Here is a 19476-nt window from a genome sequence, read left to right on the forward strand (position 1 = left end):
GGGATTTCTTTGGAAGGAATGATGCTAAAGCTGAAACTCCAGTACTTTGGCCACCTCATGTGAAGAATTGGCTCATTGGAAAAGACTCTGATGCTGAGAAGGATTGTGGGCAGGAGGAGAAGGGGACGATGGAGGATAAGATGGCTGGATGGCATCACTGACTCGATGGACGTGAGTCTGAGCGAACTCCGGGAGTTGGTGATGGACAGGGAGGCCTGGCGTGCTGCAATTCATGGGGTCGCAAAGAGACATGACTGAGCGACTGAACTGAACTGAATGATTTTGTCAGATTAATCATTTGAATAGTAAATGAAATACTTGAAAGTATGTAAGGGAGTGGAGAACTTTTCTGTCCCTCATACAAACTGGTGATACAGATTATAAACTAAATGATTCCAAATTTCACCAATGTACTGAGGATCCAAATAGCATTTGTACCCTAAGCCATAGAAATCTACTGAGAAAATCATAAAAATGAACGGAAGTGATCTAGATTGTTTCATTTTCCTTTGAAATGTTGTTTGCATTAAATCTTAGCAACCCAGAAGTTAAACAGTATTGAATTTCACACATAGCACTGTATTTTTAATCTTAGGTTGAAGGTTATGTCCATGGCATGATTGAAGAATGATTCATACAGTTTGCACTTTTTTTTTACTGGCCAAGGAGGGAAATAGGGGAGTAAGGTGATACTGAATTGATGCTAAATTTATTAATTGAATTCAAATGGGAATAAAGAACATCACTTAAGGATTTTATTTCTTTTTATATTCATTTGTCTACCCTTTGTAAAGATTCTCTTGAATGTTACTTATGCTTTGAATGCAATATAAAAATAGCTTTTGGCCACTAAAAGTAGCAGTGGATAATAGCAGTGATTTTTCTCCTAGTGAATATATCAAGTTGTGTCACAGCCAGAACCTTCAGTCACATGGACATATTGGAGGATGTGACCAGAGTTCTTTATTAACATGGTCCCCATCTTAAAATACAATTACCATGAAATTAATGTATTAAGCCTTAGTCACAACCTTAGTCTTAAGGAAAGACTTAAAGGTAATGTGACTCTCCTTATAATTAGTAAGCTAATTAAATGCTGGAAGGCTCCAACCACATTGTGATGTACCTTGCTTCTGAACAAAGATAACATCACCACTGAAACTGTATACTTGTAACACTAGTATTTTTTTCATTAGTGGTAGAGTATGTGGGTATGTGTGTTTATAATCTATTTTGTTTCATCTTCGAATTTTGCACAGCAGTTTCCATTGTGCATTCACTGGGACTGTGTTAAATAATAGTACACTAATTTGGTTTCTGTTCAGAATTCAGCATGATACAAATAAGGATGAGTTGAAAATTAACCTTTTCACTGTGGAATAAACAAATTACCAAAATAAGCACATGCACAAAAAAAGATGCTAGAAATCAGGTTCAGTCTACTCAAGATGGAGGATAAATCTGTTTGACCTTAACCACATGAAAAATTCTAATGCTAAATGCAGTACTTATGAAAGCTGGCCCATTCTGCCATTGCTTGGTAGAATGGTGTGGGTTGTCAAGTATATGTAAGAGTTATTATAAAATTGTATTTCTTTTAGTATTTGTTATTGTTGTTCCATCCTATGGTGGTAAAAATGCTTTATAGTTGGGGCATGCTGGTTTTTTTAACTACCCTGGTCTCTGGAGTCAGTCAGACCTGACTTTGAATCCTGGCTTGTCCGTTCACTTCTTTTGTGAGCTTGGTCAAATCACTTACTGTCTCTGAGCCTGTCCTAGAAGAGCACGTGGAAGACTTGAAATACTGGTCCTGAAAAAAAGTTTCTAATTCTTACTCAGTTTATTGTTAGGATTTAAGTATTTATTGATTTGATTCTTGAAGAGAGCACAAGGAATGGGCCATTCTGGTCATAAAAGTTCAAAGTAAATATCTGGGCTTGTTTAATATGCAGAAGAGAAGATTTGGGATGGTTTGGAGGTGTGAGTGGTGGCTCAAATAGGAGAACAAGATAGGGTGTGTAACTTAACTTTTCTAATGTATGTGAAATGTTATTCTTAAAAAAAATAGAATTGAGGTATAAGATAAACTGCACATGTTGAAAGTGTACAATTTGGTAAGTTTATACATTCATAACATCGTCCCCAGTGTCAAGATGGTAATCATATCTAGCACTCACAGAAGTTTCCTTGCGTCCCTCTGTGGCCTTCTGCAACAATCCCAGCCCGCCTCACCTGGCAACAGCTGTTCTGCATCACTGTAGATTAATTTGCATTTTCTAGAATTTATATAAGTGGAGTCATATGTATTTTATTTGTCCGACTTTTTCACTCAGCATAATAATTTTGAGATTAACCCATGTCATTACACATATAAGTAGTTTGTTCCTTTCTATCACAGAATAGTATCCCATTGTACAGCTATACCATGATTTACTTACATACCTGTTGAGGGACATTTTTGCTGTGTCTAGTTTTGACTACTACAAATAAAGTTGCTAGAAATATTCATATACAAGTTTTTATATGGATGTATGCTTTTTTTAGAGTGAACATCCAGAAGCGGAATGAGTAGCTTGTGGAAAATGGTGTACATTTTTTAACCATTTAAGAAACTGCCAAATTATTTTCCAAAGTGATTGTACCATTTTACATTTCCACCAGCAGAGGATGAGTTCCGCTGGTTCCACATGCTGGTCGACACTGTGTGTGCTTGGTCTTCCTAATTTTAGACACTGAGCATCTTTACACGTGTTTCTTTGCTATCCATGTATCTTCTTTGCTAAAGTCTTGGTTCAAAGTTTGACCCATTTTTTGTTGTTGTTGTTGGTTGGTTTGATTTCTTCTCATTCAGACTATATTTTGGGCACAGGTCAAAAGGTTATTCTTTTAGGTATAAATTCATTTGTTTCCCTGGCATGTGGAACCAGAAAAACAAAATTAAGTTGTGACAAGAAAAGAGTATAATTATCCTTAAGGAAGTACTTTTGGACTGTGAAATGAATGTGGGCACTGGGGCAACCAAAGGAGGATGTAAAACTTACCCTGGAAGTGTTTAAAGATAGGGCTGGCAGTGGTCTGCTTGGACGCTGTAGGGAGGCTGATGTGTGACTCAGTTTACCTAATTTCTGTCTTCATTTGAGATAAGAATCTTTCCAGGGGCAGATCTCTTACTAACATCTCAATATGCTTTGCTCATTTGTGCTATTTTTTCAGGTCAAAAAAGTACAATTTCTTGGAATTTTTCAAAACTTTCCATGTATTTCGTGGTTTAAAAAAAAAATTCACTCTTACTGATTTTAGCTTAAAGTGATGCTGTGAAACCTGAGGAGGGTCACTCAGGGGTATTAATTAGCTTCAGCAAAAACAAATTGCAATCTCTGGAGAATGATCAGATTAAAAGAAACGCTCAAATTTCTCTCATCTAGCAGGAGCACAAATCACTGTTTTAGTTGATAGTACTGGAAAGATTCATTCAGCTCTCCATTGAGGCAAGGTAATTAACTAGATTCTGGAGAAGAGGTTCTACATGATTAAAGGAATTGGAGTTGGTTTAGCCCACGGAAGGGAAGAGTAAGGGGTGACTTAATGACAGGATTCCAATATAGCTAATGAAGGGTTTTCCTGTGTATAGAAAACACTGGTCATTTGTTCTCCAACTCCACAGAGGCTCAAACTAGAGAAAATTGGCCCCCAACTATAGAAAGATTGAGTGTGGTTTGTATTAGACATAAAACTTCTATTATCCGCATCAATATTGTTATGAGATTAAGCAATGGAGCAAGTCAAGAGAGGTCATAAAGATATTCTGAAATAAAAAAGATAGCTGTCTGCCTGGAATGTTTAAATGTCCATTGAATTATAGGATTTTGTTATTGAAGGGGACCTTCAAGATCACTTATTCTAATCTCCTTTTACAGATGAGGATGTGAAAGGACATTATGTAACTGGCCTACAGCCACATTTAGATACTCATATTTTAATTTGAGGATGTTTTAAAAGTAGTCTGCCTAACGAGGCAACAAAGGGACTGTGTAAGAATTTCTGCTTAAAAAAAAAAAGAAGGAAGTTTCTGCTGAACAGTAGGTTTCACTCCACCAAAATAGTCACTTGAAGCTGATGACTATGTGTATTATTTTTTCCTAAGCCCATGAAGATCCTGCCAGTGTGCTGACCTGTGTCTCTTGTCTTTAAAAATGTTAAAGATTTTTATTCTTGGACATTTTGAGCTTGTCTCTAAATAAATCCTCTACTTCAAAAGACTGTAGATGATTTGACCCAACTTGGCTAATATTGATAGAGGACAGCAAAGGACATTCCCACAGCCCTTGGGGAGCCTGTCCCAGTCTAATACAGGGTTCTCCAGAAATCTTTGGCCGCTGCCTGTGCTACAAAGACTACAATTTCCTGGACAGCTATTTCCTGGTGACTAATTTGCCTTCCTTAAAGATAGTGAGTTATACACGCTTGGGTTTTATGTTGTTAAACACTAGTTGGAGCAGTAGGAAACACATTTAGGCCACCAGTTCGTTGTGTATGGGATCTGCAAAAATGAGTTCTGACCATTGGGGTTAATGGGATAAATTGCTTATACAGGATTCCACATCCATTAACCACAGCAGAAATCGGCACAGTGCACTTTATTTGCTTGTGGATATTTTATTTGGTAACTCATCATTCTGTACATGTTCCCACTAGACCATCTAGAGCAAAAACTGACATGTGTATATAGTATTATATTCTCATTTCAAAGGATTTATGTGAGTCCTAAAAGTGAGATAAAATATTTGAAAGTGCCTTGCTCGTGGCCTGATACCTGGCAGACACTCTAAATGTTCCCACTTTGCATTCCCTTTCTCTTCCTTGGGTTTTATATGGATATTGGAATCTCTCAGAAATGTAACAGATTCTTGTCAAAAAGGAAGTTCATAAAATTGTTCACATTTATAAGTGTTTATTTTAAAATTATCAGCCTATGTTAAGTACTCACGTTAACTCAAAAGATTTTAATATCTTCTCAAAAAGAGTCACCTGAAAAGTCAAGTTCCATTGATTTGAGAAAGATGTACTCAGCACCTAGGATTTGTCCACCGTATACTGGGCTCAGTTTAGGGTGAGGGCTTCCCTGGTAGCTCAGTGGTCAAGAATCTGCCTGCATTGCAGGAGTCACAGGAGGCATGGGTTTGATCCCAGGGTCAGGAAGATCCCCTGGAGGAGAAAATGGCAAGCCATTCCAGTATTCTTGCGTGGAGGGTCCCATGCACAGAGGAGCCTGGCGGGCTATAGTCTATGGGGTCACAAAGAGTTGGACATGATTGAGTGAAAAAGATAGATAGATAGATAGATAGATAGATAGATATAGATATAGATATAATCTTAAGAAGAGAGTAGGTTTTCTCTGTATTTTTGTGTAGTTTCTTAAATTGACTATCCTGTCCTGGATTAGTGAACTGAAAATCACTCACTGAATATGGAACTACATGCCCTAAAGGTCAATGGGTTGTGTTTCAACTGTGTGAAGTCACTTAGAGAATTCGACCTCTGATCAGTTCAGGACTATTTTTCTCCAACCCACCACTACCTGCAAGGAAAGGTGAAGACTTGTGGAGAGGCCAGGGAGTCACCTCAACCCCATTAAAGACTCAGTGACTGCCTGAATGTGTTCATCTCTCGTCTTTAGTGGAGCTGGGCAGAAACATCAGGAGGGCTTTTGCTACTGAGAGGAATGCACAGCTCTTTCCCTCAGTCTCCACAAGCAGCAGCCATCAGCTCCTGCCCTGCACACAGCTTATCCCAGCTGGAGAGCCCCGGGGGCAGATCCAAAACACTTTTCCAGCTGTCCTTGCGGAGGCCAGTAGACCAGAATGCAGCTTGTTGATCCAGAGTCAGAGAGGAAAACCCACAGATGGACCGGGAGGAAGATCGTGCCAAAATTTCAAACTAAGTCTAGTAGTTATTTTCATTATGTAGGAAAGTTTTATACCGTTTATGTTTTTTTTTTTTTTTTTTTTTTTTACTTTATAATACTCCATTTTACTCTGGGTAATGACTGAAAGTAATGATTCCCTTTTAATCTCTAGGACCTCCAAAGTCTTTGTGTTTATGTTGCCAGAAAGTCTTTACCATGTTTTTCACAGTCAGGAATGAATCATTGTTAAGTTACAACTGCATTTTAGTGCTCCAGAGGAGAGGGGAAAAAAACCATCTTTCCAGCTGTCTAGACAATTTGGTTGGAATCTGAAAAATTAAGTTTCAAATTGTATTTGTTGTCGTCTAGGCAAAAAATAATGAAAGCATAAAATGAAATTTCAGATGAAATACAATTTTCGTACTCTATGTTTGAATATCAGGAAGCAACCAGGGATTAGTATTCAGAAAGCATCCTTTCATTTATTTAGAACATGTTTGTAATTCTAAATAATTAAAGAGTATTATTCAAAGATCTCTTTAAACTGAGCACCACACTGAATACCTTCCCCTGTTGGCAAATTCCCTTGCTTTATTTCCTAACACTAAAAGGGATGATATGAATACAACTAGCCATTGCCACCGGAGAAGGCAATGGCACCCCATTCCAGTACTCTTGCCTGGAAAATCCCATGGACGGAGGAGCCTGGTGGGCTGTAGTCCCTGGGGTCGCTAAGAGTTGGACACGACTGAGCGACTTCATTTTCACTTTTCACTTTCATGCATTGGAGAAGCAAATGGCAACCCACTCCAGTGTTCTTGCCTGGAGAATCCCAGCGACGGGGGAGCCTGGTGGGCTGCCGTCTATGGGGTCGCACAGAGTCGGACATGACTGAAGCGACTTAGCAGCAGCAGCAGCAGCAGCAGCCATTGCCACTGCATCCATCACCCTGTGTCCTTGCCACATATGTGGACAAGTGTGTGCCCAATTCTTACAGGGACAAGCGGAGGGTGTCAGAGTGTTGGAAGCCGATTCCCAACTCCTGGCAGTTGCCATTTTCAGCCCTTTGGAATTAACAGCCTGTGGCTCATTGACCTGGGGAAAGCCTTGGTAATTTGGAGGCAGAGTGGAGATGACCTTAAAAGGATGCTCTTTCTACAGCTTAGACTCTGGTTGAGATGTCCCAGAAGTACACACTGTACTTCTCAGATGTCCTGTTTTGGCTTATTGATTATTTTCAGCATTTCTTTATGTAAATTTTTGTAAAGATCTTAACATGTTGATTTGAGTTAATTTGTAAAGAGTAATTACAGCTTTGAGCTGCCTGGTAGCCATTTGAACACTAAACACTAAACACTCTACCTGCAGAAATTATTTATATACATATATATATATACACACTTGTCCATGAAAGCTAGAAATGTGCAATTTTTAGCTTAGCTACTGTCTGCTGCTCTTATTTCTCCCTTACTACCCAAATCAAGAATTATTTTTAAAATCAGACTTCAAAAGTCCTGAACCCATTACCCTTCCAAGAAATATATTTGAATAAAGAAATCCATGAGCTGTGCAGAGGGCAAGATTACAGTGAATGCAGCTTCTAAGTGCTGGCGGTTTGAGTTGCAGGAAAAGGAACAAGTGGTTCAGGCGCTGGTGGGCCCTTTGATGAACTGAAAATCAGTAGAGGAGAAGGACAAGTAGAGCCTGGCAACTGTGGCCAAATTGAACTCACCTGAAAATGTGCAAAAAGGACTTCAGGAATAGCACTTGTAACAAAAACATATTTTATACCGACAGGACATGCTGAACTGTTTTTTTTCACATTCACTGGTATAACCTTATTTTTTTTAGTGGTTTCTCTCTTTTATGCATACACACGTACCCACACGTGTACATGTTTCCGAAGGCAAGACTGAAACTAGGAACCACACACAATAAAAAGGAAAAATAAATCTTTGGTGAAATGGCATTAGAAACAGCATTAGAATTGACAGAAAGTAGAATTTGGGCCCTGGACCTGAGGAATAAAGGCAGCAGACCCCACATAAACAAGTCATTTGGCCCCAAAGAAACTCAGTCTTCTCTTGTTTCCGGTTCCTCTGGTGGGGAGGGAGAGGGACAAGCCTTTATGAGCCCTGAAGCCTGTTGGCTATCATAAGGCTCTATCCTCAGCCAGTTGTTGAGATAGACAACACTAGAGATTTTATATGTGTGGCTCAAGCTTTTAAGTATAAGGCATTTTGCCTTATAAGGCATTGTGTTTTATATGCATTGTCTCATTTAAGCTTCATAACAACAGCCTATGAGATAGTTACCCTTCCTCGTTTTATAGATGGTAAAAACATAGGAGGTTCACTGACCTATATAAGGTCACCCACTAGGCAGAACTTGGACCTAAACAGGTTTTCTGGATTCTAGAACAGGTTCTTAACTCCTGTCTTATTTGCTGTATTACTCAGAAACTAAAAAGATCCTATTTCTGCTCTCAAGATAATTTTGGTCTAATAGAAAAGAAACTTACAGTTACTGAAGGGGATAGGAGGTCAGGGAAGGATAAATTAGGAGTTTGAGATTAGCAGATACAAAACTACTAAACATAAAATAAACCATAAGGTCCTATTGTCTAGCACAGGTAACTATATTCAATATCCTGTAATAAACCATAATGGAAAAGAATATGAAAAAGAATATATATATATGTTATATATATATATGTAAAACCAGATCACTTTACTGTATTCTAGAAACTAACACAACATTATAAATAAACTATACTTCAATTTAAAAAATTTTTTTAAATATCATTTTGGTCTAGCCAACATGATACCTGAGAGAGGAATATAAGCAGGGTGTTTGCCCTGACACCTGTGAGCATGCCATTGAAGTGACACGTATGTGCATGAACGCTCAGTCGCTCAGTCATGTCTTACTCTTTGTGACCCCATTGACTATAGCCCTCCAGGCGTCTCTGTCCATGGAATTATCCCAGCAAGAATGCTGGAGTGGGTTGCCATTTCCTCCTCCAGGGAATCTTCCCGACCCAAGGACTGACTCCATGTCTCTTACAGCTCCTGCACTGGCAGGTGAGTTCTTTCCCTCTGAGCTATTTGGGAAGCCCAAGTGACAGAGCATGGGAGAGCAAAGGATTGAACAGAAGTTACACCTGAGCGGAGTTCAGAGGATACAGAAGAGTTCCCCAAGTATACAAGGGTGAAAAGGCCATTTATTCCAGTGAGTGTAAGCTGTGGTGTGCAAAGGCACTAAAGATGAAACAATATTTGGATTGACAAAACGTGCGTAGAAAGTTTTTTTATTTTTGTATACATAGTATAACCTGTGGCCTCAGCCTACTTCTTCCTACCCAGCCTTCAGAGATACCTGGTGAGGTAGGGTCATCTCAGCTTTGAAGATTATCTATAGATGAAAAAAAGGAAAGTGAAAGTCACTCGGTCGTGTCCGTCTCTTTGCAACTCCATGGACTGTAGAGTTCATGGGATTCTCCAGGCCCGAATACTGGAGTGGGTAGCAGTTCCCTTCTCCAGGGGATCTTCCCAACCCAGGGACTGAACCAGGGTCTCCTGCATCACAGGCAGATTCTTTACCAGCTGAGCCACCAGGGAAGCCCAAGAATACGGAATGGGTAGTCTATCCCTTCTCCAGTGGATCTTCCCGACCCAGGAATTGAACTGGGGTCTCTTGCATTGCAGGCAGATTCTTTACCAGCTGAGCAACCAGATGACCATTCCCTAAGGGCAGCTGGCCATGCTGTAGGAGAAACAGACCATAATGGCATACATTCTTGAATAAAGCTAGTGAGGGATTTGAGGAGAGGTCAGACATAGCTTCTTCAAACTCAGTTTAGTCCCTAAGATGCTGACACCTTGGTCAAGTAGGGGCATCTCGAGAAAGTGGATGATTATTTTCATCAGCAGCAGAGTCCCTTACATTCAAAATTACCTCCCCCACATTGCGATTAATGTTCTCTCAGCCATTCTGCCTTGTAAGGATTAAATGATGTAATACACGCAGAGCTTTTAACGATAGGTCTGGCCCTCCATAGATGCTTAGTAAATGTTAGTTACTATCATCGTCATCTTTATTGTTCTGCTCCACAGTCTAACAATTAGGGACTGGCTGGTTCCATAAATCATTCATACCTCAGTGTGATTAGGTTGAACCTGTTACTTTGGAAACATTTGGTGTTTTCAAGGCTCTGAGGATCTTGAGGCAGCTGCACTGTTCAAAGTCTTTGACTAAATTTTGCAGGTGGAGAAACCCTAATTAAAATGCAGAATCTGCCACTTGCTAGTTTTATGACTTTAGTATGTTGGGAAACCCTACTTTTCTCATCTTCAAATAGGGCTGATGATGCTGGCCTTATAATGAAGATTTAATATAAAGTGGTGTTTCTGAAGTCCATAGCCAGCTCTGGCACACAGTAATCGTTTAATAAACCTCAGTTCCCTTCCTTTTGACTGCGGGCCCTGGGGGACAGTTTGGGTTCATGGGCAGAAAGGCATAGGGAGGGCACCACTTTCTTGTCAAACCCAAATCTTCCTTCTGTCTGACCCCACTTAGTCCCAGCGGGATCCTGATGACCACCCACCCTCCTTTCTGGGGGTCCCACTTCAGTTCCTCTACAGCAGCCTATGTTCACTTCTCATGATCCCAGAAGGCACTGGCTGATTGGCCTGAATTTCCTATTAGATTCTACACTCCTCATGACCTGGGCAGTGATTCTTTCTGGTTCCCTCGTTCCTAATAACTCAGTATATGCTTTTGCTGGGCACTCAGTGGATGTCTCCATGCCTGACAGCTATGAGTGATGTCCAGCCACTTACCGGTAAAATGTTCCACCGGAATAGATTCAGAGGCTAAATATAAGAGAGAAACTCCTGAAAAAAAAGCTTAGCCACCACACTGTGAAACTGGATGATGTCAGAAGAATGATTTTTCCCTGCTCAGAATCGTGTATTCTAAAATTTCCAGGGCCCGCCAGGGTTCCTAAAGTCCGAAGGTATGTATCACCCTCCCTTGAAGATCCTTCATCTCCTCCAGGAAACGACTCAAACTCTCCCTCTTGTTCTCTTTTGTGCACCGCTTCACACCCTTGGATGTCCCCATGGGTACTGCTAACTGGGGATCGTGAGGCTGTCCGGCTGGCTCCCCCTGAGCTGACGCTTCCCTGTGACAGCGTCCTGTTCTCCATCCCCACATCTCTAAAGCAGAGTGCTTACCGGCCAGGCACAGTCACACTGTGTGCAAAGAAGCAACTGCAGATTCTTGACCTGGATCTGGGAAACTCTGCCCCAAGGGTTTTGAGCATGAGCCATGAACCTCCTAAAACTGGTGGGAAATTGTATGCGTATGCACGTAAATCTACTGTTCTGGTGAGAGAATCTACAGTTTACATTAGATTCTAAAAGGTTTTCATGAGTCTACGAATGTTAAAAAGGAAAAAACCCACTAATTTAGAGATTTTCCACATACTTGTAAATTCAGACCCATGTTTTCATTAGCTGGGAGATATTTTTATGGTCCTCCAATACCCAGATGTGAGCTACAACTTGAAATAGCCCACAAGCTCCATCGCAGAGCCATGGATGGCAGTTCTGGTCTTGGAGCTACCGCTTATACATCATGGAGGGTTTTCTGAGCCTTTTGAGCTGCATTTTACTTTTTGTCCATTAACTGAGGTTTATAATGCCCTCATATCTTACAGGAATGCTGTATAGAGAGATAAGGGATGTGCAGGCATTTATAAGCTGCCAAGGGTTATACAATTGTGGAGTGCAGGTGTTACTATTACGAATGTGTCATCTCATGTTACACAGGGTCAGGAACACAGTAGGCAACTGATACATGTACGATTAAAATGAACATGGACAGGGTTTACTGAAGGGAGAGAGCTAGAGGTTTAAGACACCACTGTCTGTGTGTTCTGCAGATTCTGTGAACGATTTAGTATTCAGGCCTAGAACACAGCTGGGGTACTGAGAAAATGCTTTCCAAACTATGATAATAGATGAAATGACCTTCGAGATTCAAAACCCATTTGTTTTGTTTTCCAGAGACTTAAAAGAGTAGAATTGAAACTTAAAAGAGTAGAAGCTGTCTCACCTTTTTCAGGAGGCCTCCAGAGTCATCCTTACAACTTTATCATGGAGGCAAAAAAAAAAATCCTCCTTGCCATCATATCATCCATTTATTGTTCTTTTCTTTTTTGAAATCCACCCTGAATATTTGTTAGAAGGACTGATGCTGAATCTGAAGCTCCAGTACTTTGGCTACCTGATGCAAAGAGCTGATTCATTGGAAAAGAGCCTGATGCTAGTAAAGATTGAAGGCAAAAGGAGAAGGGGGCGGCAGAGGGTGAGATGGTTAGATAGCATCCCCGACTCAATGGAGATGAATTTTAGCAAACTCCAGGAGACAGAGGAGGACAGAGGAGCCTGGTGTGCTGCAGTCCATAGGGTCACATAGAGTTGGAGACGACTGAGTGACTGAGTAACAACAACAGCAGCATTCACACCACAGTCTTAATTCTCTCATTGGGGCCACAGAGAGGCCTGCCATTTCTAGACTATACTGATCCCATTGTAACAGAGGCATGGCACATTATTGAAACTGTATTTTCAAAGTACCTTCCTCCTTGGGATGTTCTCATAGACACCATCTCACTGGGGATGGATAACTGCCATTACTGTCTGCACAACAGATCCAGAGAGGTTCCTACAACTTGTCCAAGTCACAAACCCCAGTGTCCAAAACAGGATGATGTATTCCTAAAGATCATCTCTGCCTGATTTTGGCACCTTTGCTGAATCAAAACTAGAAAATTCTATGGGAAAGATAGATTTTCACTTCAAATATATTCCATTTAGAGCTGAAAAGACTATTTATATCCCCTCACACTCCAGGCCATGTATACCTGAAGAAAAGCTAGATCTCATCACACCCACTTCGACACCTCAGTTCAGTTGCTCACTCATGTCTGACTCTGTGACCTTATGGACTGCAGCATGCCAGGCTTCCCTGTCCATCTCCACCTCCCAGAGCTTACTCAAACTCATGTCCATCAAGTCGGTGATGCCATCCGACCATCTCATCCTCTGTCGTCCCCTTTTCCTCCTGCCCTCAGTCTTCCCCAGCATCAGGATCTTTTCCAGTGAGTCAGTTCTTCACATCAGGTGGCCAAAGTATTGGAGTTTCAGCTTCAGCATCAGTCCTTCCGATGAATGTTCAAGACTGATTTCCTTTAGGATGGACTGGTTTGATCTCCTTGCAGTCCAAGGGACCCTTAAGAGTCTTCTCCAACACCACAGTTCAAAAGCATCAATTCTTCAGTGCTCAGCTCTCTTTATGGTCCAGCTCTCACATCCATACATGACTACTGCCATAGATTTGACTAGATGGACCTTTGTCAGCAAAGTAATGTCTCTACTTTTTAATATTCTGTCTAGCTTGGTCATGGCTTTCCTTCTAAGGAGCAAGCGTCTTTTAATTTCATGGCTGCAGTCACCATCTGCAGTGATTTTCAAGCCCTCCAAAATTAAGCCGGTCACTGTTTCCACTGTTTCCCCATCTATTTGCCATGAGGTGATAGGACCAGATGCCATGATCTTAGTTTTTTGAATATTGAGTTTTAAGCCAGCTTTTTCACTCTCCTCTTCCACTTTCATCAAGAGGCTCTTCAGTTCCTCTTCACTTTCTGCCATAAGAGTGGTGTCATCTGCATATCTGAGGTTACTGATATTTCTCCCGGCAATCTTGATCCCAGCTTGTGCTTCATCCAGTCCAGCATTTTGCATGATGTACTCTGCATATAAGTTAAATAAGCAAGATGACAATATACAGCCTTGACGTACTCCTTTCCCAATTTGGAACTGGTCTATTGTTACATGTCCGGTTCTAACTGTTGCTTCTTGACCTGCAAACAGATTTCTCAGGAGGCAGGTCAGGTGGTTTGATATTTCCATCTCTTTCAGAATGTTCCACAGTTTGTTGTGATCCACACAGTCAAAGGCATGGGCGTAGTCAATAAAGCAGAAGTAGATGTTTTTCTGGAACTCTCTTGCTTTTTCTATGATCCAACAGATGTTGGCAATTTGATCTCTGGTTCCTCTGCCTCTTCTAAATCCAGCTTGAACATCTGGAAGCTCTCGGTTCACATACTCTGGAAGGTTCATGTACATCTGGAAATTTCTTGTTTCATAAAAAAACCTTCCTCAGTGATCAATGGAAAGAAATAGAGGGAAACAATAGAATGGGAAATACTAGAGATCTCTTCAAGAAAATTTGAGATACAAAGGAAAAGATGGGCAAAATAAAGAACAGAAGCGGTATGGACCTAATAGAAGCAAAAAATATTAAGACGAGGTGGTAAGAATACACAGAACTGTACAAAAAAGATCTTAATGACCCACATAACCACAATCGTGTGATCACTCACTTAGAGCCAGACATCCTGGAATGCAAAGTCAAGTGGGCCTTAGGAAGTATCACTACGAGCAAAGCTAGTAGAAGTGATGAAATTCCAGTTGAGCTATTTCAAGTCCTAAAAGATGATGCTGTAAAAGTGCTGCACTCAATATGCCAGCAAATTTGAAAAACTCAGTAGCCACAGGACTGGAAAAGGTCAGTTTTCATTCCAATCCCTAAGGTACTGCCAAAGAATGTTCAAACTACCGCACAGTTGCACTCATCTCACATGCTACCAAAGTAATGTTCAAAGTTCTCCAAGCCAGGTTTCAACAGTATGTGAATCAAGAATTTCCTGTCCTTAAAGACTGACAAAACAGTATCCTGGAAATTTTTTTTTTAACTTGATAGTTGTGTGTGTGTGTGTGTGTGTGTGTGTAGTAGAATCTGTCCTTCCATTTAAACAATTTGCCATGAGAGAGGAGTTTTAAATTGCATTTAGTCATTGCTTTAGAATGAATGGTACTTAATTAAATATTACTTTAAAAATCGGCTTCTCCTCTTTTTCTGTAATTGCATTACTTTTTTGAGGGGCAGTTTTGTTTTGCTCTTTAACCTGATTGTGTGCATTTGGAAAGTACCCTAGTACAGAGTATCAGAAAGCAGAAAATTCTGGCACTTCTCCGACTTTCCATTCTTTCTCCTGTATGGATGCCAGATTCCTTTGGGAAATCATCATTTGTAAAAGGTCAGGAGCAAAAGCAGGGGGATTCTTTAGTGTATGGTTTCTGCTAATTAGAAACTAAACATCTGTAACCATGTCAGAATTATTTGTATTTGAAAAGAAACATTTATACACAAGTGCTTTTTCAGTAACATAAAGCACACTATAACACAAAGTATTATGTGTCAGAGGGGTGGGGGGACAGACAGCCCAGGAAGCTTCTGACAGATGGCTGTACTGGATGAGGTCATTTGCTAATTAAATCTCAGAGCTTTTTCAGAGTATTTTCTTTTCTCCATCAATTGAAGTTTTCTCACTCACTGCCCCACTATGCGCCCCTCCCCACCCCCACCATGGCCAAAGCAGACATTTGACTCCTTTTGCCAATTACAGATCAAATGTTTAATCATTTTAAAGGGAAGATACGTGAGAAAATGGATGAGTTGGCAAAGTCCAGTCAAAACCATTGGGAAATCTCTAGCTCTCTACTGTAGCCTTCGTCTTTGGTGTCTGCTCACATCGTGTTGTAAGGTGAGCTATTCTCCATCCTGGAAGTGTGTGCTGATTGTCCCATCCCTAGCCTGCTGTCTTAGGGGGAAAAATGACACAGTGTTTTGACTTATCCTGTACCTCTTTCTCTTCTTTCCCTGCTTTCTCCTACCTATCCTTCTCCCCAAGATGAAATTTTGCTGAGATCATTACATTTGTACAGAACTTATATCTGTACTTTTACTGCCATATTAAGATACATGTCAGTGATGCCTCTGAAGTGTTACACTTTAGTCAGGGCTTTATCTCTCTATATGCTAAGCGTCAATGGCCCCATGGGCCTAATGGTCCAGATCTTGCCAGTCATTTTTTTCTTGGAATATTGATTAATTTTGGGAAAAAGATAATAGGCCATCTCTTTCCCCTGCAGAGTCTGCTGTCTTCTGTCTTCCCCATTCTTGTCTTGGCATTTAAGACATTTATATAAGTTGAATTTTTTTTTTTAATGGGCTGAAAGATCTTTAAGTCTTGAGGGTTCTAGTCAAGAATTTATTTAAGCTAAGACTTAACCATATTGGGCTTTCCTTTCAATTAAGACTGTGAAGGCCCTCAGGTGCACAGTTTCAACAAAATGGTTGTGGACTCTCAGGTTCCAAGTGTTTACAGAAAAGCGGCCTGTAGATGACTTGCCTTTCTAATCACCTCTGTAGAATCTCAAAATAACCTCTTGTCCATGACTTTCACTTACTTAGGAACTGGCTTCTTTCCAAGCTCTTTGGGTGTGAGGCAAGGACTTGGTGACTCAAGGGTCTATCTCTTGTTCTCTTGACAATAAATTCAGAGCCTGTATTTGGCCATTTCAGACACTCCCCAGTCTGGCCTGACCCACTTCTCAGCCTGCAGTTCCACTGCTCTTCATGAACCTGATTTAGCCAGACATATTTAACTATACTATACCTCAGGTGTTTCTACCCTTGCTTTATATAACTGTCCCTGGTTGAAACTGCCTGGTTTCTTTTGGCGTACTTGAATCACACTTGCCTTCCTGATTTCCACCCTTTGCAATACGACAGCCCACAGCCTACCACCTGTGGTAGAACCGTAGATGTTAATGATGTTTATGAAAAGAGCAGAGTCACCTGTAGAACTAATATAAACAAAGAAACAAAAAATCATTTGAAATCAGGGCAGTATAAAAACATCATTTGGAATCGGAAGCAACTCCTTCCCCCGTTCCTGCCGTGGGATGTCTCAGCCAGAGCTAGAGAGAACATCAGCATGTGCAAAGTGTGGATGTAGACATGTGTATGGAATGGCCTTGTGTGTTTGTCTCCTCTCAGATGTGGTCACTCACCTGTCTACCGTTCCCGTGAGATGGCAGCGCGTGCCTTGGTCCCGTTTGTTATGATGGACGAAATCCCTAATACCATCCAAACTCTGTTAGCCAAACTCCCCGACTGCACTGACCAGTGTTTCCGGCAAAACCATATTCATGGGACACTTCTCCAAGTAAGTAAAGTCAGTCTTTATGACTTCTGTCAAATAACTGCAAGCTGAACTTTGGTGCTGTTAGCAGCTGACGATTTGATACACAGACTTTTCACTTTATGCGTAGAAGTGTTTTCTAATGCTGAAAGAACAGGTATTTCCTAGGGGTGCTTTTTTCATCATAAACATGAATGCAGTGTCACAGTGTGACTCAGTCAGAACATCTTTTGCATTAAAACCTAGGTTTTCTATGGCCTGCTTTTCCATCTGGCTTTCCTCTCTGAAGAAGTTGTGTCTTTTCCATCAAGTATGCCTGAAGAACATTCTGGGCCACTCCCTGTTCACAGTGAAGTTGTGAGCATTCCTTGATACACATCAGGCAGCTTTGTACCTTAAATGTCAAGTCCTTCTTTCCTATTTTCTCTGTGCTACAAGGCAGACTTCTCTTTTGAATAAATAAGCAAAATGACTTACTGCTTTTAACTTAACATTTCTTCTAGGCAAGACTCAAGGACAATAAATGATTGAGAAATAGGCTTCTTATTGGAACAGTCCTTTTTAACCCTGGCTGTAAATATGGGGTAGGTTGGTATTAGTGGGGTCTGCTGTTCATGTGGCTGGTGTGAAGCAGGGCTGGGATGGGATTTAAATATCAGGTCATGCTTCTGATTTGTGAACAGATTTGGGAGATGGCCTTGAGATCCAAATATATGTTGTAAGCCTGCAGTCCACGCTGCTGACATTGCAGGAAATGTGTAGAGTGGTTAAAGCCTGCAACTCTGGATCCGGTCTTGTGTGGGTGTCGATTTCAGATACACTACTCAATACCTATACATGTGTCTTCTCTTTTAAACCAAGGATAATAATAGTAGTATATACCTTTTAGGGATTTCTGTGAAGAATAAATGAATTAATGCATATAAGGTACTTAGAATAGTACTTGGTCCATAGAAAGATGCATAAATATTATTATTATTATTATTCATAGTTTTAATAAATCTGTGATAAAATGAAAACTGATGTTTTTAGTTACTAATTCTGTTTAGTTGAGAATGTAAAAGAAACCTGGTTTTTGCCTTCCTTCCTTGTTTGTTGTATATATTCAACAAGTATTTATTTGTTGAGTGACTTCTTTATACTACTGTGTCAAAGTCAAAATAGAGACCAAGTTCTTGTGTTGAAGGAGTTGAGGGCAGTAAAAAAGAGGACTTCCCTGGTGGTCCAGTGGTTAAGAATATGCTTGCCAATGCAGGGGACACGAGTTTGATCCCTGGTCTAGGAAGATCCCACATGCCATGGGGCAGCTAGACCCATGCACCTTAGAGCCTGTGCTCCACAGCGAGAGAAGCCACCGCAGTGAGAAACCTGCTCACCACAACAAAGAGAAAGCCCTTGTGCGGCCACGAAGACCCAGTGCAGCCAAAACCAAGTAAATACATTTATTAAGAGAAGAAGACCAGAGAATGAATGTGCTAAGTGCCACCGGATTGGTCCTGGGGGTGTCAGGAAAGGCTTCCCAGAGAAAATGACATCTAAGAAGAGAGTGGAAAGTAGCCAAGGGAAGGGGAGAGGGATACCCACCCTTCAGAGGGAAGAGCATTTAGAAAGACTCAGACTGGCTGAGAGTCAGCCCACCTGGGAACTGCAGGGTTGGGTGGGACAAAACTTCTAGGGTGGCCGGTCTCAAACTGGTCTCAAGATCTCCTCACCCTCTTGAAAGTTTCTGAGCATCCCAAGTGGCTTTTGTCTATCGATAGTTAATTAGAAACTAAAACAGAAAATAAAACACAGGAACTCATGAGCACACATTCCATTAGTCATTAGAGGGGTGACATCATCACACACCTTGTAGCCTCTGGCAAACTCCACTGTACACTTGGGAGAGAATGAGAATGAAAGAGGAAAGTAATGTCTCAGTGTCATTTTGAAAATAGTTTAATTTTGCAGATCTCCTGAAAAGATGGTGCAACTCCCAAGCATCCCAGACCAGATGCTCTGGCCTCTGTTATGTGCATTATGGATCGTTGGTGGTTTCTTCAGTACAAACTCCTAAGCGCTCATCTCCCTTGGTCCTCACTGTATCCCTGTGAGGAAGAGGGGTAGGGGTCATTATCTTGGTTATAAAGATGGTACCCTGAGGCCCACACAGTTCTGTGCGACTCCGCTGTTTCTTTGAAGGGAATCTGTAGTAATGAGTCATGCAGAACAGGCTTTTCAGAGATGCATAGGGGATGCAGCTGAGTTAGAAGGAAGGTTCGGATTGTCAGGGGGCATCCAGTTTTCTTTATTGAAGAGCCACTCTTGGCCAAACTTAGAAGCAGTCAGATTGACATTGTTTCTTTGGCTCTTCCACCAGCGGTACAAATGGGCCTCCCAGCCTCATTCCCCATACACACCTCTAAAAGGTCTGGCTTGCGTTCTGCCAGTCTGTCCAGCAACAACATATAGT

The 19476-nt window shown here is 41.0% G+C and overlaps 1 protein-coding gene across 1 annotated transcript in view; it reads left to right on the plus strand.

Annotated features, from left to right (window-relative positions):
* THADA (thyroid adenoma associated) overlaps positions 1 to 19476 on the plus strand; it is a 333765-nt gene that overhangs the window by 160653 nt on the left and 153636 nt on the right. The window contains exon 29 of the mRNA XM_010842320.1: positions 16880 to 17048. Coding sequence (XP_010840622.1) covers positions 16880 to 17048 — 169 coding nt within the window. The remainder of the gene's footprint in view (positions 1 to 16879; positions 17049 to 19476) is intronic.

Source organism: Bison bison, unplaced genomic scaffold (genome assembly GCF_000754665.1).
Source record: "Bison bison bison isolate TAMUID 2011002044 unplaced genomic scaffold, Bison_UMD1.0 scf7180017864177, whole genome shotgun sequence".
In the NCBI taxonomy this organism is placed as follows: domain Eukaryota; kingdom Metazoa; phylum Chordata; class Mammalia; order Artiodactyla; family Bovidae; genus Bison; species Bison bison.